The following is a 22,518-nucleotide window of genomic DNA, read 5'->3' on the forward strand; positions in this document are numbered from 1 at the left end:
TCGTTCAACGGAAGTGACGACACAGATACCGTAAGAACCGAGTTAAATGCGCAATTCATTTAGCCGATTATTTATTATTATTATTATTATTGTTATTAATTTATGATATATTTATTAAAATAAACCCTAACCCTGAATTTTTTTTTATTTTTCATACTTACTTTTTTAGGTACACTACTCAAAATGAGTTCGGCATATTGCGATAGTTTACTTTTTCACTTGGTTGTTTATTCTGTGACAATATCTGAGTTTTTATTTTGTGTTTTATGAATATTTTTGGCCTCCAAAAATAATGCGTCACATTTCATTTCACTTTTATTGCACATCCATGCACATACACTTATGCACCCACACCGACATATCCCTACCTAAATTATGAGCAGTGTACTACATAAAGGCCCTGCAAATTATTCTAAAAGATGCAGGAAATAATCAGCAGCAGTAACTTATAAAATGAGTTCGTACATAAATTAAACAAATTAAATAAAGCAGTAGCATGTAATTTATAAGACAAAACACGACATTATAACACTGCAGCTAAAGAAAAAACTTTATTGACGTATGTTAACAGTCTTTAAGCAGCTCTACACTGTTTTTTTAAAAGAAGTAACATTTTAAGTAATTTTCAATAGCTGTAAACATAGGAGTTAAAGCAATTTGTGCATTCCATTTTGTAAAATTTTGTCTGATTTGGCACCCCCACAGTCTCTGAGTGCCACACCACTGTTGTTAATAAAAGTCCAAGGTCTGTAATAATTTGTCAAAAAAAGTTACATAACGTTGCTTTAACATTCAAGTGTGAAGTGAAGATTGTTTTGTCAACTGCTGTTTCAAAGGTCAGCAATGTGAAGTTGAACTTTTCAGCCAACTTAAACAAGACGTCGTAAAATTCCTCAAAATATGGATAGTTTGAAATCTACAGTCCATGTAAAACCATCACTTTCACGCCATCCTTAACCAACAGTATGATGAAGTGACTTATAGACACCATGTATGAAAAGTCGCCTGACAATGAAACACAATGGATGTCACTTGACAACCATTAACTTACTTCATTATTTTTAATCCTTCCATTTTACTCCAACAAAATATCATTCAGTACACACAACCATATCCATAACTCGCAATTTAGAAAGCTCATAATCAAAACAAAGACAAGCAACGAAAAACAAAAATAAATTAGAGAAACAGTTATTCCAACTAATAAATACAAACATTTAAAGTACATGTTACATAGTTAGTTTTGAAAAACAATATGTATACATGTATATTCAATTATACAGTAGATTAAACATGTTTTATGTACATATACAAATATCCAGCAGGGGAAATATGAAACATAAAATTAAAGTTAGAACCTAAAATGTTAAGATAAGGTATATTTCGAAAGACAAAGTGTTGCATAGACGCACTTACACACCCCTTTAGTTGAAAAACATCACTTGTGTGTACTCAAGCTGGGATAAGTCATTTCAGTTGAAATACACAGTTTGTATCTGGGGGGGACATCATCATGAAGACCACATTACCAGAGTGCTAGGCAGAGGATACCAGAAACTTTCTAAGGCACTGAGTACAGTAAGATTAGGACAAAAGTGGAAATATTAGGGATGCATTGATCTTACTTTTTCTCTTCAAATCCTGATTTCTATACCCTACCTGAAGAGAGGATATCTGTCCATACATCTACTCAGCAGCTACAAATTGAATGCATTTAGGGTATGGTGGGTAAATATGACAATGTTTCTTTTGAGAAGATTAAAAAGAAACTGTTATCGTCTGAGTTTTTGCCACCACATTTTCTAACCATTTTACCGTGAGGCTGTCATCTGAAGCCCCATTTTACTTGAATTGCACTGTTACAAGAACACTTTCTTCATCCATGTTTTGAACACTGTCATCTTTTTGCATATCTCTACACACTACCCAAAAACCTTTGAACCAAAACAACAAACCACTGTTGGGGCTGGTGATTAAACACCTTCCAACACCTTGCAGAGAGGAAATCTTCCGCAGAATTCAAGAACTGGGAGTAATGGGGGAGACTGAACCAATTGTGGACCACAGCAGCCTGGTGGAAAAAAACTCCTCATGTCCAGAAATGTGACAATGTGTGCAGTGTTGTTCAGGCTAGTAGCGCATGATGGTAAAGGAAGATTTTTTTAACTAATAGCCATTAACATTATTATTGTTGCCACCTGGTAATCCTGCTGATAATGGTAAGGTGTCCAGTGACGTTTCTGCTGCAGGGCCTTGTTTATGTAATGTTGAAACCTGCCTCGTCATGGTAAATAAGCTCATGAAGCTCTGGAATTACTCCATGACTCTCTGAAAGAGACACAGCCTAACACTTTAGCACAGTAGGAAGAGACAATGATCAGTCAATGTGATGCAGCACCATACACATCCCGATCCTTGCCTGTATATTAAGATGGACGACGCATCTCCACTTCCTGCCCCCAGCCCCAGTGTGTGAGTGCTATCTCCCCTGCAGGTGAATCTCTTGATGTATTTTGAGGTTTCCCTGCACAGTGAAGCTTTTACCACACTGTCCACAGCTGTACGGCTTCAGCCCACTGTGGAAGCGCTCGTGTCTCTGACAGTTGTCCTGCCTCGAAAACCTCTTGCCGCAGATATTGCAGCTAAATGGCCTTTCGCCCGTGTGCACACTTTGGTGCGTCTTCAGCCGTGTCTTCTGGGTGAAAGATTTGCCGCATTCGAGGCACCTATAAGGTTTAAAGGTTTGGTGGGTGGTCTTGTGCTCTTCCAGCTGAGACAATCGGGGGAAACCCCTGTTGCAAACCGAGCAGATGAAGAGTTTCTGATTTGCTCTCCATACATTCATTAGTCGCTTTGCTCTCAGGCTGTTTCTACTGAGGATATGATCTCTTATGTTTGGTGCTGCTGTATCTGCTGTAGACCTCTGTGCATGAGGGAGGACTAGTGATGGACCAGCCTGTCGTGAAGCAGAAAGCAAGCCCTGGTCCTGACTGACTGCAGAGTGTGAAGCATGTCTGAACTGTTCAATCTGAACAGGCTCTAAAGCGTTACTTCTCATGCACACAGGTCGAATCTCCACCTCTACTTTTATCGGCACACTTAAGGAATCATCTGCGATTTCTTCTGCGCCAGTTGATACAGAGTTATAGGAACTTTCTGTATTTCCATGAGCGGCATATTGCTCAGTGTGAGCGGAGAAAAGCTGCACATGCTGCTGCGTTGCAACAGGGCTTTTATCAAACATGCTACAAGCCGGAGGAGGCCAGATGGGGTCATCTCGCTCACTCGCCTCAAAGCAAACGTCTGCTGTTGCAGTGTTGTCTGTCGTTTCCTGGGAGGTGAGTTCATACGCCGACTCGTGTTTCACCACTGGCCCCGTGTCACAGCTCTCCCCTGTTTCATGTCGAGGCTCATGGAGTGAATCAGCAGTTATTGGTTCCTGAAACACTACACATGTTTCCTGGTCTTCTTTTTCATCTGAAATTGACACAAGAACAACATGAATTTGACTCCACAAATGCAAATCAACAAAGCTAAAAAAAGGTGTTTCCATCCACCTGTTTCATATGCAATTGATTGACAGCATTTTTTAGTTTAGTTTATCCAATCTAGTACATTTTAGGCTTGACACAAGTTGTCCAAAATGTATCTTATTAAAACGGTAAATATTTGCTGCTTTCTTGGTCTTATATGAAACTGCACTGGTTTCTGTTTTGAACTGTTGCTCTGACGAAACAAGTAATTTTAAAAAGGATGTCATGTTGGACCAATTCTCCATTTTTCAAAATTGTCTGAGATTTTTTTTTATCTATAAGATGGCAGGTTAAATAATAATGTAAATATCAATTAATTTGCTTTTCAGGTGGTTGAATAGGATGTTAACTGCATGTTATGGACTGTTGGTCAGATAGAAAAAGCAGCTTAAGGATGTTATCTTATAATTTAGGAAATTGTGAGGGTCTTTTTCACAGTTCTGTAACACTTTATAATCAAACACATGTGGCCATGAGCATCTAAGTAAGTCTTCTTGAATTAAATGGCCACTGCTTCGAAATGTCCTTGTTCCTGTCTACATCTTTACCCAAAATGTTATACTTTGGCAATTTGAGTGGACAAAGTGCCTGACAGCAATAATTTGGTCATTAATCTTCAAGCCGAATTTAACAGGAGACCACAAATAATCGCCAATGATCTTAAATTATGTCCCACCAAGCATGAAAATGTGTGTACAAGAGAGCGAAATCTTAATTTCAGACTTTGTGAGTTTGGTCTCGCTTCTCACCTTTTTGGGGGACCTGATTTCCGGCTGCTGTTTGTTGCTGAGTGTCCTCAGTATTTCGGCTCGTAGCTGCTTCTCGAGCTTTGTAGAGTTCAACTTCCATCAGCTTCAAACTTCTTTTGAGCTCCTGAATCTCACTGTCCCTCTGGCACATCTCCAGACGGAGGACCACAGTCCCGTCCTCCACCAGCTTCGTTATTTCGGCCACCGCAGCCTTCGCCAACACGTCCATGATGGCTGCGACCTGCGTACCGAAAGAGGAAGGGAACGACATCCCGCTGAGAGAGAAAAAACACTCAAGAGGAGTTTATTTCCAGCTTTAACAAACAGCTGAAGCTTCTGTAGTGAGGCGACGCATCTTCCAAGCAGTTTTATTTTGGTTTACTTCCGGGAATATTAGATGGCGGATGTGACGTATGGGCAACTCACGTAACTCTTTTAATAAACGTGAATTACAAATCTTTCACTTGAGCTCTCCTTCCCATTTTGGTTTTTAACAAGAAAAGATCTAATGACAGAAACGGTGCAATTCTTTTCTCTTTAAGCATAGCATAAATGTACTTTATATATTAATGTTTACATATTCACAAAGCAAACTGTCAAACATAAAGCCTGTATATTCAAAGTCTGAATTAGTATTTATCTGGATACCAACTAATTACCATGCCATGAAAACGATATATAATAAAATAATTAACTTATTTCTGGTGTATTCTTGGCTTTTCTCTTTGATTTATTTTACAGGCAATACTTTTATAACATAAGCACAAGCAAGCAATGAACCAGTCTGACTACCTCTGATTCTGTGACCTACATCAGTGTAATTCACCTGAAATAAAGGCCTACATTCAGCATATTAGATGTTAGTTAAATATCAGCAATATAATATATTAAATATCAGTAATGTGTTAACATAATAATAAAGCAATGTTCTACAGTATATATGATAAGTGTTGCAATAAAGTTTCACTGAATAAACATGAGAAGGCAAGAACAAAGATGAGTAATAATATAATAATAATAATAATAATAATAATAATAGGACAGGCACTATAGGAAACATCTTTTATTCACATAATCCAAATAAAAGTTAGACTTTTGCAGACTTTGTATTTATCATAAATGATACATTCCTTTCATCAGCCTGGTTCTTTGAAAAACATTTCCCTCCACATAATAAAATACATAGACAGTATATATACATATACTTCATATAATTACAAAGTACTGTATAATTATACTAGTGCAAACAAGAGTTAGCTCAATTTCAGGCTTATCTATTTAATTTTGCTCAAGACTGAATAGTTTTCAAATGATGGGGTGTTTTGTTTTACAGACCTGGAAGTTGCGAAAGTTCTGGGTCTATAAAGAAAACATCAGTTTATCCTGATGGATTGTCAAATAGTTCATACTCACAATGTCTCAGCAGCAGTTCACGTTTAATCCCATCTCTAAATTTGTTTTCAGTTTTAATAACTTCAAAGCAAGTAGCGCAATTGCAGCTATTTATAAGCTTCCTGATCAACGTCTTGAACCCAGATGTTGTTCAAAATGAATCAGCTCTGCTTCTAGTTATCCCGGGGGAACTTTGTTGCATGTTATCCCCCCGTCTGTTTTCCCTTCTTTCCTGTTAGCTTTCTCCAGTTCTCTGCCTAACAAGAGAGAGAACCTCTGAAAAATACTGTGAAAAACTATTATTTCCTGTCTGCACATCATGTTTGCACACCTAAACATATTTAACAGCACCGCATAAACAATACTGTTGCCCTGCTGTCTTTTACTATATCCTTAAAGTACAACGAAACCCTTTATGCTACAAATAGACAAATAGTTTGTACAGTCGAATCAGTTTAAATCAATACATAGACAAATTAAAACCTCACTGCACTTCATTCCCCCACTCCCTCTGCCTCTCCTTCTCCTTCTCGCACTCTTTCTCTTTCCCCCGCCTCATGGTTGCTATGGCAACAGCCTCATCGAAACACATGCTGAGGGGACTGTTTCTGCTCGCTTCCCTCGTGGCGCTCTCGTCCCCGTCCCTTCTCCTCTCCCTGAGTGTTGGCTTCTCCTTATTCGCCCTGCCCTCGTCTAAGTCACTCCCCTGATCTACTGCAAAAACTTTCTCCTGCTCGGTGGAGTTCTCTCTCCCTCTGTCAGCGTCTCTTCTGTCTCTCTGCTCCTGCTGCTGTCGGAGGGTCAGGGCAGTGATTTTGCAGTGCTGCGGCTTCGGAGGCACCACCGGCACGGCTTTAACTTGGTAAACTTTCGGATGCTTGGAGACGACCAGCTTCCTTCCAACTCCTCCTGGGCTGCCGTCACTTTCCTCACACTTTCTGCCCTCTTTTGATTCCATCATATCAAGTCTGACCGGATCTACACTTGGCGGCGCCCTTCGTTGCTCATCATTTCTCTCTTTGTTCTGTTTGTCTTTTGAAACCACTTCTTTTGCATCATGATGCTGTGCCTCGTCATCGATGGCGTACTTCCCTTGAGTTGCCTCACTCATCTTTGGTAAGTTTGTCTCTTTTTCCGCCAACTCTTGCTGCATCTCTGTTTCTACAATCTGTTCTTCAGTCTCCGTTGATTCCTCCACTGTGTCCTCCGTCCCCCCACCATCCACTTCCACCATTTCGTCCACTGAAACTTTTGCTGTCTGCTCTTCCCCCTCTACAGCTTTTACATCTTCGACCGTGTCTCCCTCCCTGGCAACACTTTCTCTTGCAGCCCCCCTCTCAGCCTGCTCACTTTCCTCGTCCTCTATCACTTCGCATACAACCTCCTCGTATTCATGCCAAATGTCTCTGCTTGCCCCACAAATTCCCTGCCCTTCGCCACCTTCCTGCATCTTTTCTTCATGTTTTATGTCTGCTAACGCTTCATGGCCTCCCTCAGTGCTTTGTTCGTGCACGTTCTCGTCACATTCTGTCATTTCCAGATCCATTTCTTGGCACATGTCCTCTATCTCTTTGTATAAATTGCTGTCGTCTCCTTCACCACTGTCGCTCTCGTTCATATCCTCTCTAACACAGGCGCTGGGCTGCTCTGTTTCGTCTTTGAGCTCCTCATGCTTGACACAAGAAACTGCATGACAAGGTGGATGATCAACCACTTCCTCTTCCTCCTCCACCTTCATTTCAGTCACAGTGCTTGATTCATCGTTGCTCGGCAGGGGATCGTCAGCGCAGCAGCGGTGTGTTGATTCATCTGAAGTGACAGGCTCTTCTTTGTCACATCGGGTCTCTTCCGCGACGCTTTGCTCTTCCTCTGTCGCTTTACTGCGGATGGATGACAGATAGAAACATTTAAGACAGTTTTAAATGCACTGAAGAAATATTACATTACATTATGTTGCTTGAGACAACTGGTTGAAGATATGTAAAAATGTAGTGTATTTTGTCGTTTTTACATATCAAATACAGTTTTGATTGTATAATAAAGTTTTTAATTCATGTGATAGTAGAGAAACAACTTTGTTATTTGAAAGAACTGTGTCTATTTCCTTGTGGTCAGCTAAACATTCTACTACATTCTTCACTGATTTGACTGTATTTATATCACTACCTTCTGTATGATGATATGGTCTTTCAAATGATTCTAATGGCTTAATGTTTTCTTTCTGATAAGGGGATAGTTGCAGGAACTTCTGTCTGCCACAGCGCCCCTTTTAATACCCTACCGTGGTAATGAAACAGGGTTTGCTTTTTGCTTTTTGCCTGGGCATGTTTTATTTTAGAATATGAATAAATAATGAACAAGCAATGGTGCCACACATTGCACATGCAGCTGAGGCCAGCTGGGGAACAGAGAAGCATCAAGTTCCTCCTCCACGAACTGTAAGATGTGACAAAAGCCCAGATAACATAAGATGTCTCAAACCAGAATGTAAGGAAAAGGATTAACTGGGCATCCGATCACACAGAGATGTCAACATGTCAGCACCTCTCGTTTCTTGTGTCAGGTGTTTTTGTCACGCTCTTTGGACTCACATTAAAGTTAACATATTCTTACATTTTTTAACACTTTGCCCAGGCAACTTACTCAAGTCGCCATGCTCCAAAGGTGCACCAGATACACCAACTTTCTGCACCATTTGTGAGCGGGCAGGTGAGACAAACCATAGCAGATCATAGAGATGATTTAAATGTGGCTTTTCAAAACATGTGTCCAGCATTTGCTCTATACGGCCTTCAAAAAAAAAGTCTACTAGAAATGCACTTGCATGATAACTTAGTTGTTAATTGGATTGTTATACATATTGTCTTTTATGTTAAAATGTCAAAAAGGAATCATTTTCACCTTTGCCTCTTGTTTTCCAGTTCGTCTCTTCTCTGGAGACGCACTGTGTCTTCCTCTTCAGTCTTTGTTATCTCCTTTTCTTCCAGTCCGTCTTCATCTTTTTCGTCTTTTACTTCCACCTGCTCCTCATCTCCAGCAGTTGTTACTTTGCAAGCAGTAAATTTAAGGTTCATTGAGTTGCATTCCCTGTCCTCAGAGATCTGTTCTTGATGTGCAGGAACTCCATCAAGCGCATAACCTACATATTCAGAGTCTGCTTCAAACTCGGGCAAATTGCTTAAAAAGAAATCAGGAGGAAGGCTTTTAACAAACATGCACTCATCTTCGTCACTGCTGTAATCGTTGTCATCACTGTCGTCCCCCGCCAGGTCCTCTTCAGAGCAAGACTCCTCCGGTCCGTGCACAGGCGAGGTCATGTAAGGCAAGCTGAGGGATTTAGTGTGTCGGCTGTTTATGTCGAGGCTGAGCGGCCTGTGTGGTTTTAACTCAGGGTCGGGCCGCAGGTGTGTGTGGACATCTGCAGGATGACAGGGAGACTGAGCTTGCGCCATGACTTCATACTCATCGTCTGAGTGACCAGGAGGTTCAACGGAGAACTCGTTCACCTGACGGGCAAAGAGAGAGAGTTGAAAGGTTGCTGTTTTTATCCCCTACAAACCTAGAATTTATTCCCCAAATAAAATGTGTTAACAAATGTTTTCCATCTACAAAAACTGTTCAAACTTCACCTGCAAAACAACACACACCTGATAGGAGACACTGCAGTCCATGTGGTCCATAGCGCTGCAGTCCATCTGGTCGAGGAATTCAAAGTTATCTTGAACGTAGCCGGACAGCCCGAGGTCGTCCACCTCCACCCCAGTTGAGTTGAGAATGTCCGAAGCATCGAACACACGGTCATCAACAGGCTGAGTCACCTCCGGCTTCAAATCCGCAAGGGCCACCCCTTTCATATCTGTAAATAAGGCAATATTTTGTTAAAGTTTCAATAGTCATCCATACAATATTGTTTTAATATGAATATCGGGGTATTTTGTGAGGCGATTTTAAAATATCAAGGTACATACAACGTATCGCAATCTTTTTGTAAGGTGCAATATCACAAATGGACACAAATGTGAACATGTTAAGAGGAAAAACAGCAAAGATGCTTAAAAGATTCTCTTCAGGGAACCACAGATTTATGTCATTAAACAAATATTCAAAACTTCCACTGGTTGCAGCAACTTAAACACGAGGATTTGCTTTTCTGTTTTAATCATTTGTAAACTTTATAGAGTAAATTATTCGTTCCAAACCTTTTTGGCTTGTGACCCCTTAAAATTAAGCAAAGTCTACATGTGGCCCCTCTTAAACTACATGTGTGTAGTTTTACTGTGAGCGACTAGCTATGAAACAGTACTTCCTTTTTCCATTTAATATGTATACCGTAAATGGGAAAATACACACATGATTGTTAATAAAATAACTGATACTGAAAAGAATCATTGGTTAAAGCTGGTTAACCTGGTTATGAAACAGGTGTATTTACCCATGTATTCATCAACGTCCTTGTCATCATCAACAGCGTCTTTATCATTATCTTCCTCAGTGTTGGAGCTTTTGACTCGTTGCTCTCTGGACGCAGGTCCACCTCCCGCCAGCTCTGGCTTCCATCTGCATTCCTCTCTGACTTCCTGCTCCTCCTCCTCCTCCTCCTCCTCCTCCTCCTCCTTCTTTTCTTCACTTTCCTTCTCCTCACCACCACCTGCCACTGTGCTCCCTTCTGCATCCCTTTCCGTCACTTTCCCGCTGGGATTCTTCTCCTCTTCCTCCACCTCTCTGCTTTCTTCCACCTTCCCTTCCTTTCCTCTGCTTTCGCTCCTCTCCACCTTCTCTCCTCCCTCCTTACCTTCCACCCTGTCTCCTCCATCCTTATCCCTGCTGCGATGGATGACCCTGTCACTACCGCCCCCTTGCAGCAGCCCTAATGCCAGGTTGGAGGTGATGTGCAGGGGCACAGTGACCATGGTGGGTCCTGTGATGTGCATGGCTGCTCTCCGGCCAACTTTAGTGGAGAGTCCTGGAGATCTGGACTGGACAGTCTCGCTGCCTGTGAGTCCCAAACCTTCGGGGTCGAGGGCGGTGTAGGTTCCCTGGGTCCCCGCACCCCCGCTCACTAACCCTGTTCCCCTGCGGTAGGTCACAGCATATTCACTGCCACCGATCGCACCGGAAGATGATGAGACGTCAGCGCCAGGCTGAGGGGAGGAGGTGGCGAGTGGAGATGGTGTGGAGTTATGGGTGGAAGGAGGGCGCTGGGCAGATCGTCTGGTACCTGGAATACAACAGGACTCAATAAGACCCAATGCTGTATTCACATATTCAAGAGACTAACATATTCACATGGGAGAAGAAACAAACAGTCCAAAGAGATTACTGAGTCATAGCAATAGCAATAATCTCTTCTTTTCGTGAAATATTTACAGTAATTATTTATCGTTATGAGAAAATCAGATTGAGAATGTGTGACAAGAGCAGCACCTTCATTTGGAAAGGATGGAGTGCTGAGGGAGTCCATGCTTCTGGCTGGTCTCAAAGCAGGCCGGTCTTTCTCTGAAACAAAGAACCAATGAGTTAAGACAAAAACGCCAGAAAAATTAAGTGACGATTAAGCATAAAGTACACACAAAGTGTAAACCCCTCGGTCATACAGGCCAGGTTGTCATAATTTTCACCAAACAATCTGATTACAAACCAAACTGATACAGAAACACACATATAGAAACATTTTCTTCCCAAATACACGTGTATGAACTTGAATCAGAGGGTTTTACTGTTTAAATCTATTACTGTAGAATGTAGCAAAACAATAGACACAGAGGGAAATACTTAAATCAATTTAAAATGTTATTTTAAGTTTAGGAGCAATTACCTGGATTCACAACCATAATAAGGGTTTTGTACCTTTGGCTGAGTGTTTGTGTCTCCGCCGTGGGTCGGGGAATCTTCCTCCGATGTTGAAGATGGACATCCACTTCCTGCCTTTGAGAGATCCTTTCCTCCTGAACGAGACAGAGATTCAGTTATCAGTTTCCTAAGATTCAGCCAGTGGCAGTTCTAGACCAGTTTTAATAGGGGGGCCAGGTTGGGGCCGGCTTTTTTGTTAGGGGGCACATACAACCCGGGAAAAAAAGATAAATCCCTCATTCAGACAAAACAGTGTTTACAATTTCAGCAATTTTGATTGGGTAGTAAACTGCTGAGACACTTTATTTCAGCCTTTCGCTTCAAAACAAAATCATTGCAAGAAATCTGTCATTGTATTATTGATGCAGACTCTCTGTCAGGGGGGCCACAGGGGGGTCCAGACTCATAGTTACGGGGGCACTGGCCCCTGTTGCCCCCCCCCCCCCAGAACTGCCCCTGGATTCAGCTATTCGATTTAATGTCATCATGGCAGCAAACACTGTAATTATACAGCATTTATCTCACCGCGGATAAATGTACACTTAAATCAAGCCTTACATGAGATAAGGCTCTCAGAATGCCTGCTTCATTCAGACCTCCAGAGGATGTGCCAGCTGATAATTATGACCTCTGTATGAAAAAAACTTCCTGTCAGATAAATGAATGCGTCCACTCACTTGTCTGTGCCTTCGATGATAGCATGGTAGGGTCTTATAGGTAGAGGACCGTCTCCTGGACTGATGTTACCAAAGTTTGGGATAGGCTGAGTAGGAATGGGTTTGAAAAATCCTTCCTCCTGATTGGACTCTGCAGACGGGGAGGGGAGGGACTTCCTTCTCTCAGTTGATACACCTGAATATGGTGAAGTGAATCGATGATACGGTGTGACTTCTGAATTTGAATGAAGTAAGCAAAATAGAATGATCATTATCAGGCCGGTGTGTTACCGAGTCCAGGAAACAGCTGAGGGACGTGCGTGAGGATGAACTCCACCACGATGGACTGAACCCTGACCTCCATGAAGGCTGCTGTACCGTTAAAACCAGACGCCTCAATGTCCTTTGACCTTAACATACAGATTGATTGATGAATACATTAATGGATGAGTGAATGAAGGAATAAATGCTGGTAAAAATTAAGAAAGAGAGTGAAAATATTGTACATATTGATGTATGTGACTGATATAAGCTTACCTGAGCAGATTGGGGGCCCAGACGATGGCCAAGTTCCTGGCGTGCATGTTGGTCTCTGAAGAATAGGAGGCCATCCTGACGAGATGGCGCATCAGAAACTCCAGAGTCCTGACAGAGAGGAAGTGAAGAGTCAAAAAGATTTCAAATAGAGCAGGTGAGTGAAAAACAAAGAATAAGCATTCGGAATCAGTGGATAAATCACATTATTACTATAACAACCAAAAACGATATCATACAAGTCTTCTCAGGACAATTTTGGATATCTACTGTGTATTTTTTTTAAGCTGTGCTACCCAAACTGACAGAATATTTAGCACCCAACCTTTCCCCACCTGAGTACCTGGTGACAAACCTCTACATTCTACATATTCAGGAAGTTGACAAACCCTTAACTCTGTCCTCTTTATCCTAAATGAAATGGATCAGCAAAACTAATCCTGAAGTAAAAATAATGTAACAAAACTGCGAGGGTACCCAGTGGCTGCCAGTTCTCGTTTCTGCAAGCAGTAAAGAGAAGCTTTTATTCAGGCTTAGTTGGGAAAGCTGTATGAGATCAGTGTAAGAGGCCCTCAGAGCAGCAGAGGTGTGTACCTGTAATGTGGTCTTGGCAGTTCTTTCAACACATCCCTGATCTTTACCAGCCTCTCCTCCTCCAGCTGGATGGCCACAGCCTCCTGAAACACACACATGTCAATCAATATGTTGATACAACTGATGACTGATGTTTGTATCAGTAAATGATTTTATTTCAGTATCATTATGGATATATGCAATGAGGTCATGTACCTACCTAAAGAATGTCGTCTGTGCAATTTTGACAAACTTTTACTTTACTCTGTATTCCTACTCTGGTACATTTCAGAAGATAATTTGACACAAGTAGTTCCTGGTTAGGTTCACATTAAAACATACAACATGCTTGTATGATATGAAGCAGTACTATAATCTACCCAGTAGTGTGTGTGTGTATATATATATATATATATATATACACACACACGTATTATATATGGGGTCATGTAAGTATGTAATCTAAAAGTGGTAAAATGCTCATAGATGATGACACTTTGAGTGCAATTTGCTGACAAGACTTGTGTAAATTTGATTACGTAACATTTTTGATTCAGGACTTTAACTTATAAAGAAGTATTTTCAGACTATGGTAATTCTGTCTTTACTTAATTTAAGGATCTTGGTACTTCTTCCATCCAGGAAATATTGCACATGTACTGTAATCTATTTCTTTCATTGCATTTAGAGAGCCATACTTTTCTTTAATCATTGGTAGATCCAGATTTATCTTGTTTTATTCTTTCTTTGCTAGGAAGAAACTCTAAATCCCCGTGGTCAAGCAAGAGGGGCTAAGTTGTGTGAAATGTTTGTGTGTCTGAGCTACTCACAGCAAACTTGTCATACAGCTGGTATGTGAGCAGGGGGTTGGGCAGCTCTCTGAAATAAGCTTTACACAGAGAGCTGACACAGTGGATGTCCTGCAGGTACACATCTTTGTTCAGATCTGGAGTCGCGTCGTTCTCAAACTCGCCCCTGGACATACATCAACACAACACACAGACCTCATGGAGCACACTGTGCTTTCACAGATATAGGTTACAAGAGTTGCACAAACACACACATGAATCTACCTGAGTTTCTGTATGTTGGACGACACTCCTGACAGCCTGTAGATTCCATCCACGATTCCATGTGTCTCCACAAACTCACTGCAGCTGCGCAGGACCAGAGGAACTGAGGGGAACAGTGACAGATTCAGATTCATGAATGAGCATAAGAAGGGAACAACATGCAAAATGTTCAGTTCAGTTTGTCAATGCTGAATATGTACATTATTATATGATGTATTTTGTCGTTAAGTTTCATATATGGCATTCAATTAGCCTTTATATGTTTGGTTGACACATATGTCATCATCTGTTTCTACAGGGACTCATGAGGGAAAATAATGGTGGTTGAAACGTCATGTCAGTGCCGAATATAAGAAGCACACGAGGTGATATAAAGAGGATCTTTGTGGTATCAAAATATATTCACAAAAACACACTTCTGTTTTACCAGATTAATGAGGACATCTACCCATATCTATACACATTCTGTTAAATAAACATTGTGCGGTTGTTCAGGTGTCTCTGGTTGTTTCTGGCAATGTGACACACATGTTGGTATTAATCTGTACTGTGACGAAGACAACGTTGAGAGAAAGAAGTCTGTTCACTCACTCTCTTGTGATGAGGCGTTCAGGTGCTCCAGCAGATCACATCCAAACACCTTCTCTTTGTTCCCCCCTTTTCTCCGAACTCTCCTCATCTCTTCCTGTCGGCTGTTTTCACCTCACATTCAGACCGGCCCAGGCTGCTCTGTTTGGGCCAGTCAGACTGGCTGACTGACTGATTGTCCGTGCGGCTGCTGGATGTGTTGACCAACTCTGTTAATGTGACTCTGTAGGGGCGCTGCACATTTCAGAGACTTCACCGTGCTGCTGCTGCTGTCGCTTCTGTTTCCTTTGCTTCAGTGCATGTTGTTGGGTGCAGGTTGTTTCCTCTGTGAGCTATGTTGCATTAGAGTTGTCATGGAGTGTTAGGACATAGTTTGGTTGATCGTCCACCCTGCAAAAGCATAAATGTCAAAAGGTTTTTGAACTCCAGCTTCACTTTACAAACAACAATCCCTCCTAAAATCAAACAACAAACTGCATTGAATCCTCAGCGTGCATATGTGGCTCTCCACTTCCCCCTGATGTAGTCAATCTTTTTTTTTTTTCGAATGGAAGGCCACACCCTTGCCTCTGTACTTCTCCAATTCAATGAAGTGAGACTTTGAACGCTTCACTCAAATCACACCAGAATATCGCTCTGGGCATGATGGACCCACAGAAACCGCCGGACCCGGCTCCAGCCTGAGAGCTGCGTTCACTACAGACCGGCTCTATCCTCCCTGAACGCATGTCACGGCCATTGCGGCCCCTTTTTCACTGCAGCGGAAGTCATGTTCAGAACATACAGACTCACACAGACGTTCAAACTCACTCCCCACCTCCTCCATCTCCCTGACAACTGCCACTGCTCTCCTCTGGTCCACCATCCGTCCCTCTCTGTCCCCTTTTACAGAGAGTTTCAGAGAAGAAAGCTGAGGAAACGAACAAGTTAAAAAGCGAGCGTTCCTACCTTCACTCTGCATCGGCACACAAGTAGCAGCATAAAATGATGACGCAAGAAACCACTAAACTTCCCCTGTTAACTTCCTGAGTGTCTCTCCTTCTCTTGTGCTTTCTCTCTGTATGTGGCCCACGGTTTCTCCGCCTCTGCTGATTGAGTAGGGAAATCAGTTCAGTGTATCTGCACAGTGCATCTATTTCCCTTTACGTGCTGTGTTTGTCTCTACATAGAGCGTGGTCCATGTGTGCTCCTCACCCTGACAAAAAGAAGTGGACAGTCAATGTGCATAAAGGGCAAATTCAACTAATTTCAACCCATTTCATTTGATTGTGTCAGTTGTACATCAGTGCTACAAACCAGCAGTGATAAAGGACACAGAGCCTCAGTGACTACTGCAGAGATGCTCACAAAATACGACCAAAGTCTCCATAGTATGTGTCACAAGTTACTGCTACAAAATGCAACAAACTACTACAAAACATAACCAAACCATAACATAAGCAGTGTTGTAAATCATACTGGAGTGAAAGTAAAGATCTGAAAGTCACCCATGCAAACAAGTAAAAGCCCTAAAATATCTCATAGTAATACTATACTTAACTAATACTAGTTAATATAGTAATACTAGTACTTAAGCATCAAAAGTAGTAGTAAAATTGAACTGTAGATATATTTACAGCCTGGTCGGTTATCAATTTTGATATTCAGCATTTTTCTAATAATCAGAATCAGCGTTTTTTTCTTTTAATCCATATACTACTTTTGCTCTGATGCAGAAAGTAATCTGCAAAATTACTAGCAGCTAAAGTTATCAAATAAATGTAATGGAGAAGAAAAGTAAAAAGAAAAGAAAAAACGTCTGCATACGAAATGTAGTGCAGCGCAAGTATTAAGTAGCTGAAAATGTAAGTAAAAGTACCTCAAATTTACTTAGTTACATTACATCACTGACCATTAAATTACTATAAATTATAATGAAGACCCAGAAATCACACCACAACAGAAACTCAAACTACCACATGATTTACCAACAAGTAAAAAGGGCTCAAATTTACAGCAAACAACCACCAAGCACACCTGAAAGGACTACAAAATGCCAATTTAGCACAAAGTACTGCAAAGAATACAAATTGGATTAGCCTTGAGTACTCCACCCCACAAAGTACAACTAAAATGTTTTACAAATGACATCAAAGAACAACAATGCCAGATGTAAACATAGTCCTACCCTTTGTAAAAGTTGTGAATCAAAAATTGTACTCACTTAAAGACAACAAAATGTACTTTAATTATCAATTGTCAAATTACTCTATTACTCTATTAGCTTAATGATCTCAGCAGTATTATATTATTACAATACATTATGGGATTCTTAATATGAAAGCAGTATGCTGCAACTGGTTGAAAGGTCCTCTTTTATTTGACCTTTATTTAACTAGGAAGTTACACTGAGATTAAAATCTCTTGCCATCCAAGATGAGCCTGACAAGAAAGAGTCAAAATAGCTGTGTCAAGGACATGACAAAGCAACAACATCCACTTAAAGATGCAGTTTGTAGTTTGTAATGTTTGTTTACTTCATAAAGTGATCACATGTTTCATAAGGCTAATCTTCAAAGTAAACGAGGACGATAGATCTAGTGGAAAAGAAGTCGGATGTAGCATGTAATGGAAATGATGATAGATTATGTCATAAAAATATTGTGGCATTATGTGATAATCTTTTATAATGTGACTCTGTATTGTTTCTGACACCTCTGGCCCAGGCCTATGTCACAAAAGGCTTTAATAATGTTAATACATCATTGCTTTCATGAAAAATCCATTTCATACTTTCTAATGCAGATGTAACTTTTTGAAAACCATTAATACATGCTCATGGATTTCAACTTCCTCATACGCTATCAAGTCTGTGGACAAATTGTAAATAAATGGATGTTGGTATTAATACTCCTGAGGGTAAGGGCATCATTAGTGTCTTCTTTCAAACCTGGCAACTAAGCCTAATTAATGTCATATAACTGATGTATACTTCACTAGTTAATTAGTTATCAGTTGCAGTACATAAACTACTTTATTAAGCTACTAGCTTAACTGGGAGATGCTTTAAATGTCTGTTTCTCAAGCACGAGGCTTTTCGCAGAAAAAATAAAAAAATATTTAAGGCCAACTTTTAGTTTTTTTACGTTTAACTGCAATAAAACAAACATCATTAGGTTTATCAGAAATGTGTTATATTTTCCAACACGTCAGTCACATGGATTCACCGAGTAGAGTTCTGACTTCCACCGCTGGGGTCAAAAAATGCGGATGTAGTCGAATATTTACGGTAATTCACCTGTAGCTATAAGTGACGCTGTTAGGATAACTTCGTTTCTGATTCCAGTACGTCCCTTAGTGGCGGGAACAACGCTGAACTAGCAACCTTATTGTCGTTAAAAAAAATACATACAAACTCTCCAGTGTGTTTAATTGGTATGGCAGAAAATGTGAAAGTACATGATGTGAAAACAAATAATTGCTAATTTGAAGTGAGCAGGAGTGACACCGCCCGTTCGTACCCCGGGGTAAACAAAACGAGCGACCCTCTCCAACTGACATCCGCGAAAGAAATTCACAGCCTCTGACTTCACAACAATATTCTGAGCAGATATTTATTCATTCACCCTTAAAGTCGGTGACACACAGCACACACAGGCGCAGGTGCAGGTGAGCGTATTTATTTGTGTTTGGATAAGAGACGGAAATCTGTCGAAGAGATGGAGAGCTGCAGCTTCCACAGCCAGCTGCTGTCCGTCATGGAGGTCCTGGCCAAGGCAGCTGTGGCGGAGATAAACCGGCGCGTGGACGACAGCTGCGCGGTGCTCCGGCTGGAGGTGAGCCAGAGCCGGCGAGACATCGACCTGCTGCAGAGGAAGTGTGAGGCGATGGAGGCAGAGCTGAGGAGGAGCAGGATGAGAGCCAGGAGGAAAAGTGAGGGGCACAGTTCGATTTCCTGGATAGAGGGGTGTCATGTCATGTTACTGTCCGTAAGTTTGTGCGTTTAAAAACCCGGTGAAATATGTGTTTTTGCTCCTCTTCCGCAGTGTTTTATCCTCCAGCAGGAGAGAGATTCTCTCCTCTGGTCAAAATAGTGTTGAACAGAGACAGACAGAGCACAGACTGGGACAGACAGATGGATGCTGAGGCTCAAAATCAACCTCAACAGGTAAGAATACTAGAAAATGTCTTCTTAATTTTTATTAACCTGCTTTTTTTAACACATTTTTTTAAAATTCATCCATAGATTGCCAAAATATAATGAAAAAATGTCTTTAATTTCAGTTTTTTGATGACCAACAATTAAAAACCTGAAAAAATCAATGCAAAATGAAAGGCAAATCTTCTCATTTGAGAAGCTCGATCCAGGGTTGACATGTTTGTCATTTTTTCATTGTAGATAACGTAAAGGTGCCAAACATAAGAATTGGCCACCTTTCAAATTCATGCTCCAATCAAATGGGGGGGGGGGGGGGGGGGGGGGGGGCTTATCACCAGAGTGAGTGCTAAATGCTGCTAACTGTAGCTGCCGTTAGCTAGTTAGCTCAGTTAGCCGTGCTGCTAGCGGTCTGGACTGGAAGCTCAGGATGGTATTGTTAGCATGCTAACTGGTTAGCATGCTAACTTAAGTAGATATCTTAAGCACACATTATATAGACGTCTATGATTTAATACGAAAACTCTATTATCCATTTTAATAACCATAATGGTAAGTCAATTGTACTTCATCATCATCATCGACAATTGTTTTTTCAAGGAAAATTGAGCATTAAGCTCTTTTTAGGCAATGCCCTGAATTCACATTCATATGGGCTAGATGAAACAGATACAGTAGTAACCATGGTAACAACAAGAAAGAAATTATTGTCAAACCTAAATGAGAGAGCAAGTACATCAGTAAAACCAGTAACTAGAAAATATGTCTGGCACAGTCACAGGCACAGATAATTGTGTAATAAAAGTAACCTCACTGTAGACAGGTTTTCCCTTTACTTGCACAACTTGTGTGTATTTATTTGACTCCACAGTGTGTGAGTATTAATGTTGAGCCTGGTGTTGCAGTGTGCTAATGAAGCTGAACACATACTGATCAAAGAGGAGCAAGCAGAGGAGGACGTGTGGAAGAACGGCCCCGAGGAGAACCTGAGTGAGTTCAAAGGCACACATCACACTTAGTTTCAGACACACGCAAACATCCTCCGCTCATCACACGATCAGCAACTGGTGCACAACAGTGTGTGTACAATTGCAGAATATGTCACAGAAAATGCCCACTGTTAATATCCATATGTTTAGTCTCGTAGGGTCACAGTCAGATTTGTCTACATACTCTGCTCACCCAGGAGGTAAAGCTGTACATAAGAGGCTGCCTCCCAGACAACAAAGGTCACATTGTGTTCCTCCAGCTTGTTAACCTTCACTTTATCTCATACAAGACACACTGGCGCATGATAAAACAAACTCCATAGTCTCTCATCCAGTGCTACATGACTTTGGTAAGCTAGTTTCCACGGTGACTATGGACAAGAACCTAATTTAACCACACATCAAAATACCCAAACTATCACTTTAATATTTAAGGACTACAGCTACAACTACACATCGCTGTGCTGTGCTGTTTTAATGGCTGATGAGTTTGTTGCTCTTTAGTAATAAAAGGTGATCTTAGATTTGAGAGGAGATTTGTTAGATTTAGAGCTGGATAATGATGTGTGCCTCCTGTGCTTTCTTTAGTCCCTGAGGCCGTGCAGCCGCAGTGTTTTGAAGCCTTACAGCCTGCCCAGACCAACAGCTTTGTAGAGTGTCACCACTCAGCTGAGAACCCGGCCGACCCTGAATCTTTGGTTTCCCCAACAGACGGGTACAACAGAAACCAAACCGGGGCAGAGCTCATAGTGAAACACGAGAGAGAGGAAGAGCCGGATGAGAACGCAGCTCCTCTTGATTCAGCCCAGAGGGTCATGACAGAGGAGGGTGACGGACAGCTGTGGACGTCCAATCTGTGCAGAGAAACCATTGATGCAAACTTCTCGTACACTGAGCAAGAGTTTGAGTCAGATCCCTCTGTGTTCCCATCTCAAAGTGGATCACATTCAGTCTCGGTGAGCGCAGCACGAGCAAAAAGACGAGCCAGAACTTTTGGATGTAAGAGACCACAACCAGACGAAGCACTCAACGCTTTATCTCAGATCAACACCATGGATCAGTGCCTGATTCCTCAGCAATCACAGCATCAGTACGGAGACTCTGCAGCTCACATGAGGAACCCACACGAGGATCCACCAAACACAGCGACCTCTTCTTTCTGCCGCAGCAGCTTCAGCCTGGCGAGAAGGATGAGGACGCCCTGGAGGTCCGGCATCGGGGAGAAGAGGTTCAGCTGCACGTACTGCGACAAAAGCTTCATGAGGTTCAGCCAGCTCAAAGAGCACCTGAGGAGCCACACGGGGGAGAAACCGTTCAGCTGCCAGCAGTGCGGCAGGAGCTTCACCAAACAGTGCAACCTCATCAGACACGCGGTGGTCCACAGCGGGGAGAAGCCCTACGAGTGCTCGCTGTGCGGGAAGTGCTTCACCCAGCGCTCGAGCCTCAAGTCCCATCAGAAGACAGCACACTGACTTTACAGAGATTTATTTTACATTATACAAGAAACATTCCCTCTGTTTTTATAAAAGGAATTTGACTTGAGGAAGAAGATACAGTATATTGATAACATTTTTTCATTTTTTATAGTATGTTTTTGTGTTTAAGATGGTTTTATTTTAAATATTTAATATAATATTGATATATTGACTTATTCTAAATTGTTATACCATGATTAAGCTATAAGAGCCATACTGGTGTGGTTGACAGTGTAACTACTAATCATATATACATCAAATTATTGCTATTTCTTCTTGTATTTTTCCTTGGCAGCCATTAATTTCCATCATTTTCCTGAAAGTATGAAAAACAGATATTAGACTTGTGAACCATCACACTGAGTGACCAACTCTTTAATTTGTTATCCCTCAACAAGTATATATAGGATATTGTATTATATTATACATAATATATATTATACATAAGTATAGTGATGGCTGCCTGAATTTGCAACAAAAATACATTTAAACCTGTAAACTAAGTGGTCTGGTACACGGTCAGTGTATCTGATCTATAATGGGTCAAAACATTCAAATTCTGGTATGGTCCTTTAAATGTGCATCATCCTGTTCTGAAAGGTTTATTTGACTGTTACAATACAAAACAAATACTCATATGAACATAAAGATGTATTAATACAAATATGAATGTGTATAAATAACCTTCAATGACGCGCATGAGATTATATTAGATTTCTCCTGCGATACACCAACTAAAGAAATTAGAGATTAAAAATTTTGTTTTATTTTGCAGCAGCCAGATGTTTTTTCATCCAGATGGACAGAAGAGATTTTGGAAATACGTTCGACGTCAGTTTCATCAAATTACCTCTTAAGCTTATATCGAGCTGTGTTAACATGGACGCCAATATTCCACTAATACTCAGAATAGTGGTCCATTTTAAATTAAAATGCCTCGTGTAAGAATCTCAGTTGGACAAGACTGGGCC

At 41.1% G+C, this 22,518-nt stretch overlaps 3 protein-coding genes across 3 annotated transcripts; 1 reads left to right on the forward strand and 2 right to left on the reverse strand.

Annotated features, from left to right (window-relative positions):
* Positions 1 to 302: 302 nt before the first annotated feature.
* Positions 303 to 4,695, reverse strand: LOC115572632 (zinc finger protein 649-like). The gene is made up of 2 exons (XM_030402952.1): positions 4,283 to 4,695; positions 303 to 3,477 (listed from the first exon to the last, which is right to left on the reverse strand). Exons 1-2 carry the CDS (start codon positions 4,551 to 4,553, stop codon positions 2,480 to 2,482), a joined length of 1,269 nt encoding a protein of 422 aa, XP_030258812.1. The 5' UTR covers positions 4,554 to 4,695; the 3' UTR covers positions 303 to 2,479.
* Positions 4,696 to 5,330: 635 nt separating this feature from the next.
* si:dkeyp-68b7.12 (rho GTPase-activating protein 30) lies at positions 5,331 to 15,039 on the reverse strand. The gene is given in 14 exon segments (XM_030404188.1): positions 5,331 to 6,222; positions 6,225 to 7,554; positions 8,576 to 9,180; positions 9,322 to 9,530; positions 10,107 to 10,892; positions 11,099 to 11,170; positions 11,522 to 11,619; positions 12,202 to 12,376; positions 12,472 to 12,590; positions 12,718 to 12,825; positions 13,309 to 13,391; positions 14,118 to 14,262; positions 14,361 to 14,463; positions 14,952 to 15,039. Coding segments are annotated over 14 exon segments (3,975 nt in total). The 3' UTR covers positions 5,331 to 6,168.
* A 3,424-nt stretch (positions 15,040 to 18,463) lies between these two features.
* On the forward strand, positions 18,464 to 22,211 carry LOC115572000 (zinc finger protein 629). The gene is made up of 4 exons (XM_030401731.1): positions 18,464 to 18,860; positions 18,974 to 19,095; positions 19,989 to 20,073; positions 20,661 to 22,211. The coding sequence occupies exons 1-4, from the start codon at positions 18,647 to 18,649 to the stop codon at positions 21,542 to 21,544; spliced, it is 1,305 nt and encodes a 434-aa protein (XP_030257591.1). The 5' UTR covers positions 18,464 to 18,646; the 3' UTR covers positions 21,545 to 22,211.
* Positions 22,212 to 22,518: the final 307 nt, after the last annotated feature.

This window comes from Sparus aurata, chromosome 21 (assembly GCF_900880675.1).
Source record: "Sparus aurata chromosome 21, fSpaAur1.1, whole genome shotgun sequence".
Classification (NCBI taxonomy): domain Eukaryota; kingdom Metazoa; phylum Chordata; class Actinopteri; order Spariformes; family Sparidae; genus Sparus; species Sparus aurata.

Coding starts and splice junctions, on each gene's coding strand:
- LOC115572632 (XM_030402952.1), bottom strand. CDS start 4,553: ATGTCGTTCCCTTCCTCTTTCGGTACGCAGGTCGCAGCCATCATGGAC. Junction 3,478..4,282: donor AAATCAGGTCCCCCAAAAAG/GTGAGAAGCGAG, acceptor TGTCAATTTCAG/ATGAAAAAGAAGACCAGGAA.
- LOC115572000 (XM_030401731.1), top strand. CDS start 18,647: ATGGAGAGCTGCAGCTTCCACAGCCAGCTGCTGTCCGTCATGGAGGTC. Junction 18,861..18,973: donor GATGAGAGCCAGGAGGAAAA/GTGAGGGGCACA, acceptor CCTCTTCCGCAG/TGTTTTATCCTCCAGCAGGA. Junction 20,074..20,660: donor CGGCCCCGAGGAGAACCTGA/GTGAGTTCAAAG, acceptor TGCTTTCTTTAG/TCCCTGAGGCCGTGCAGCCG.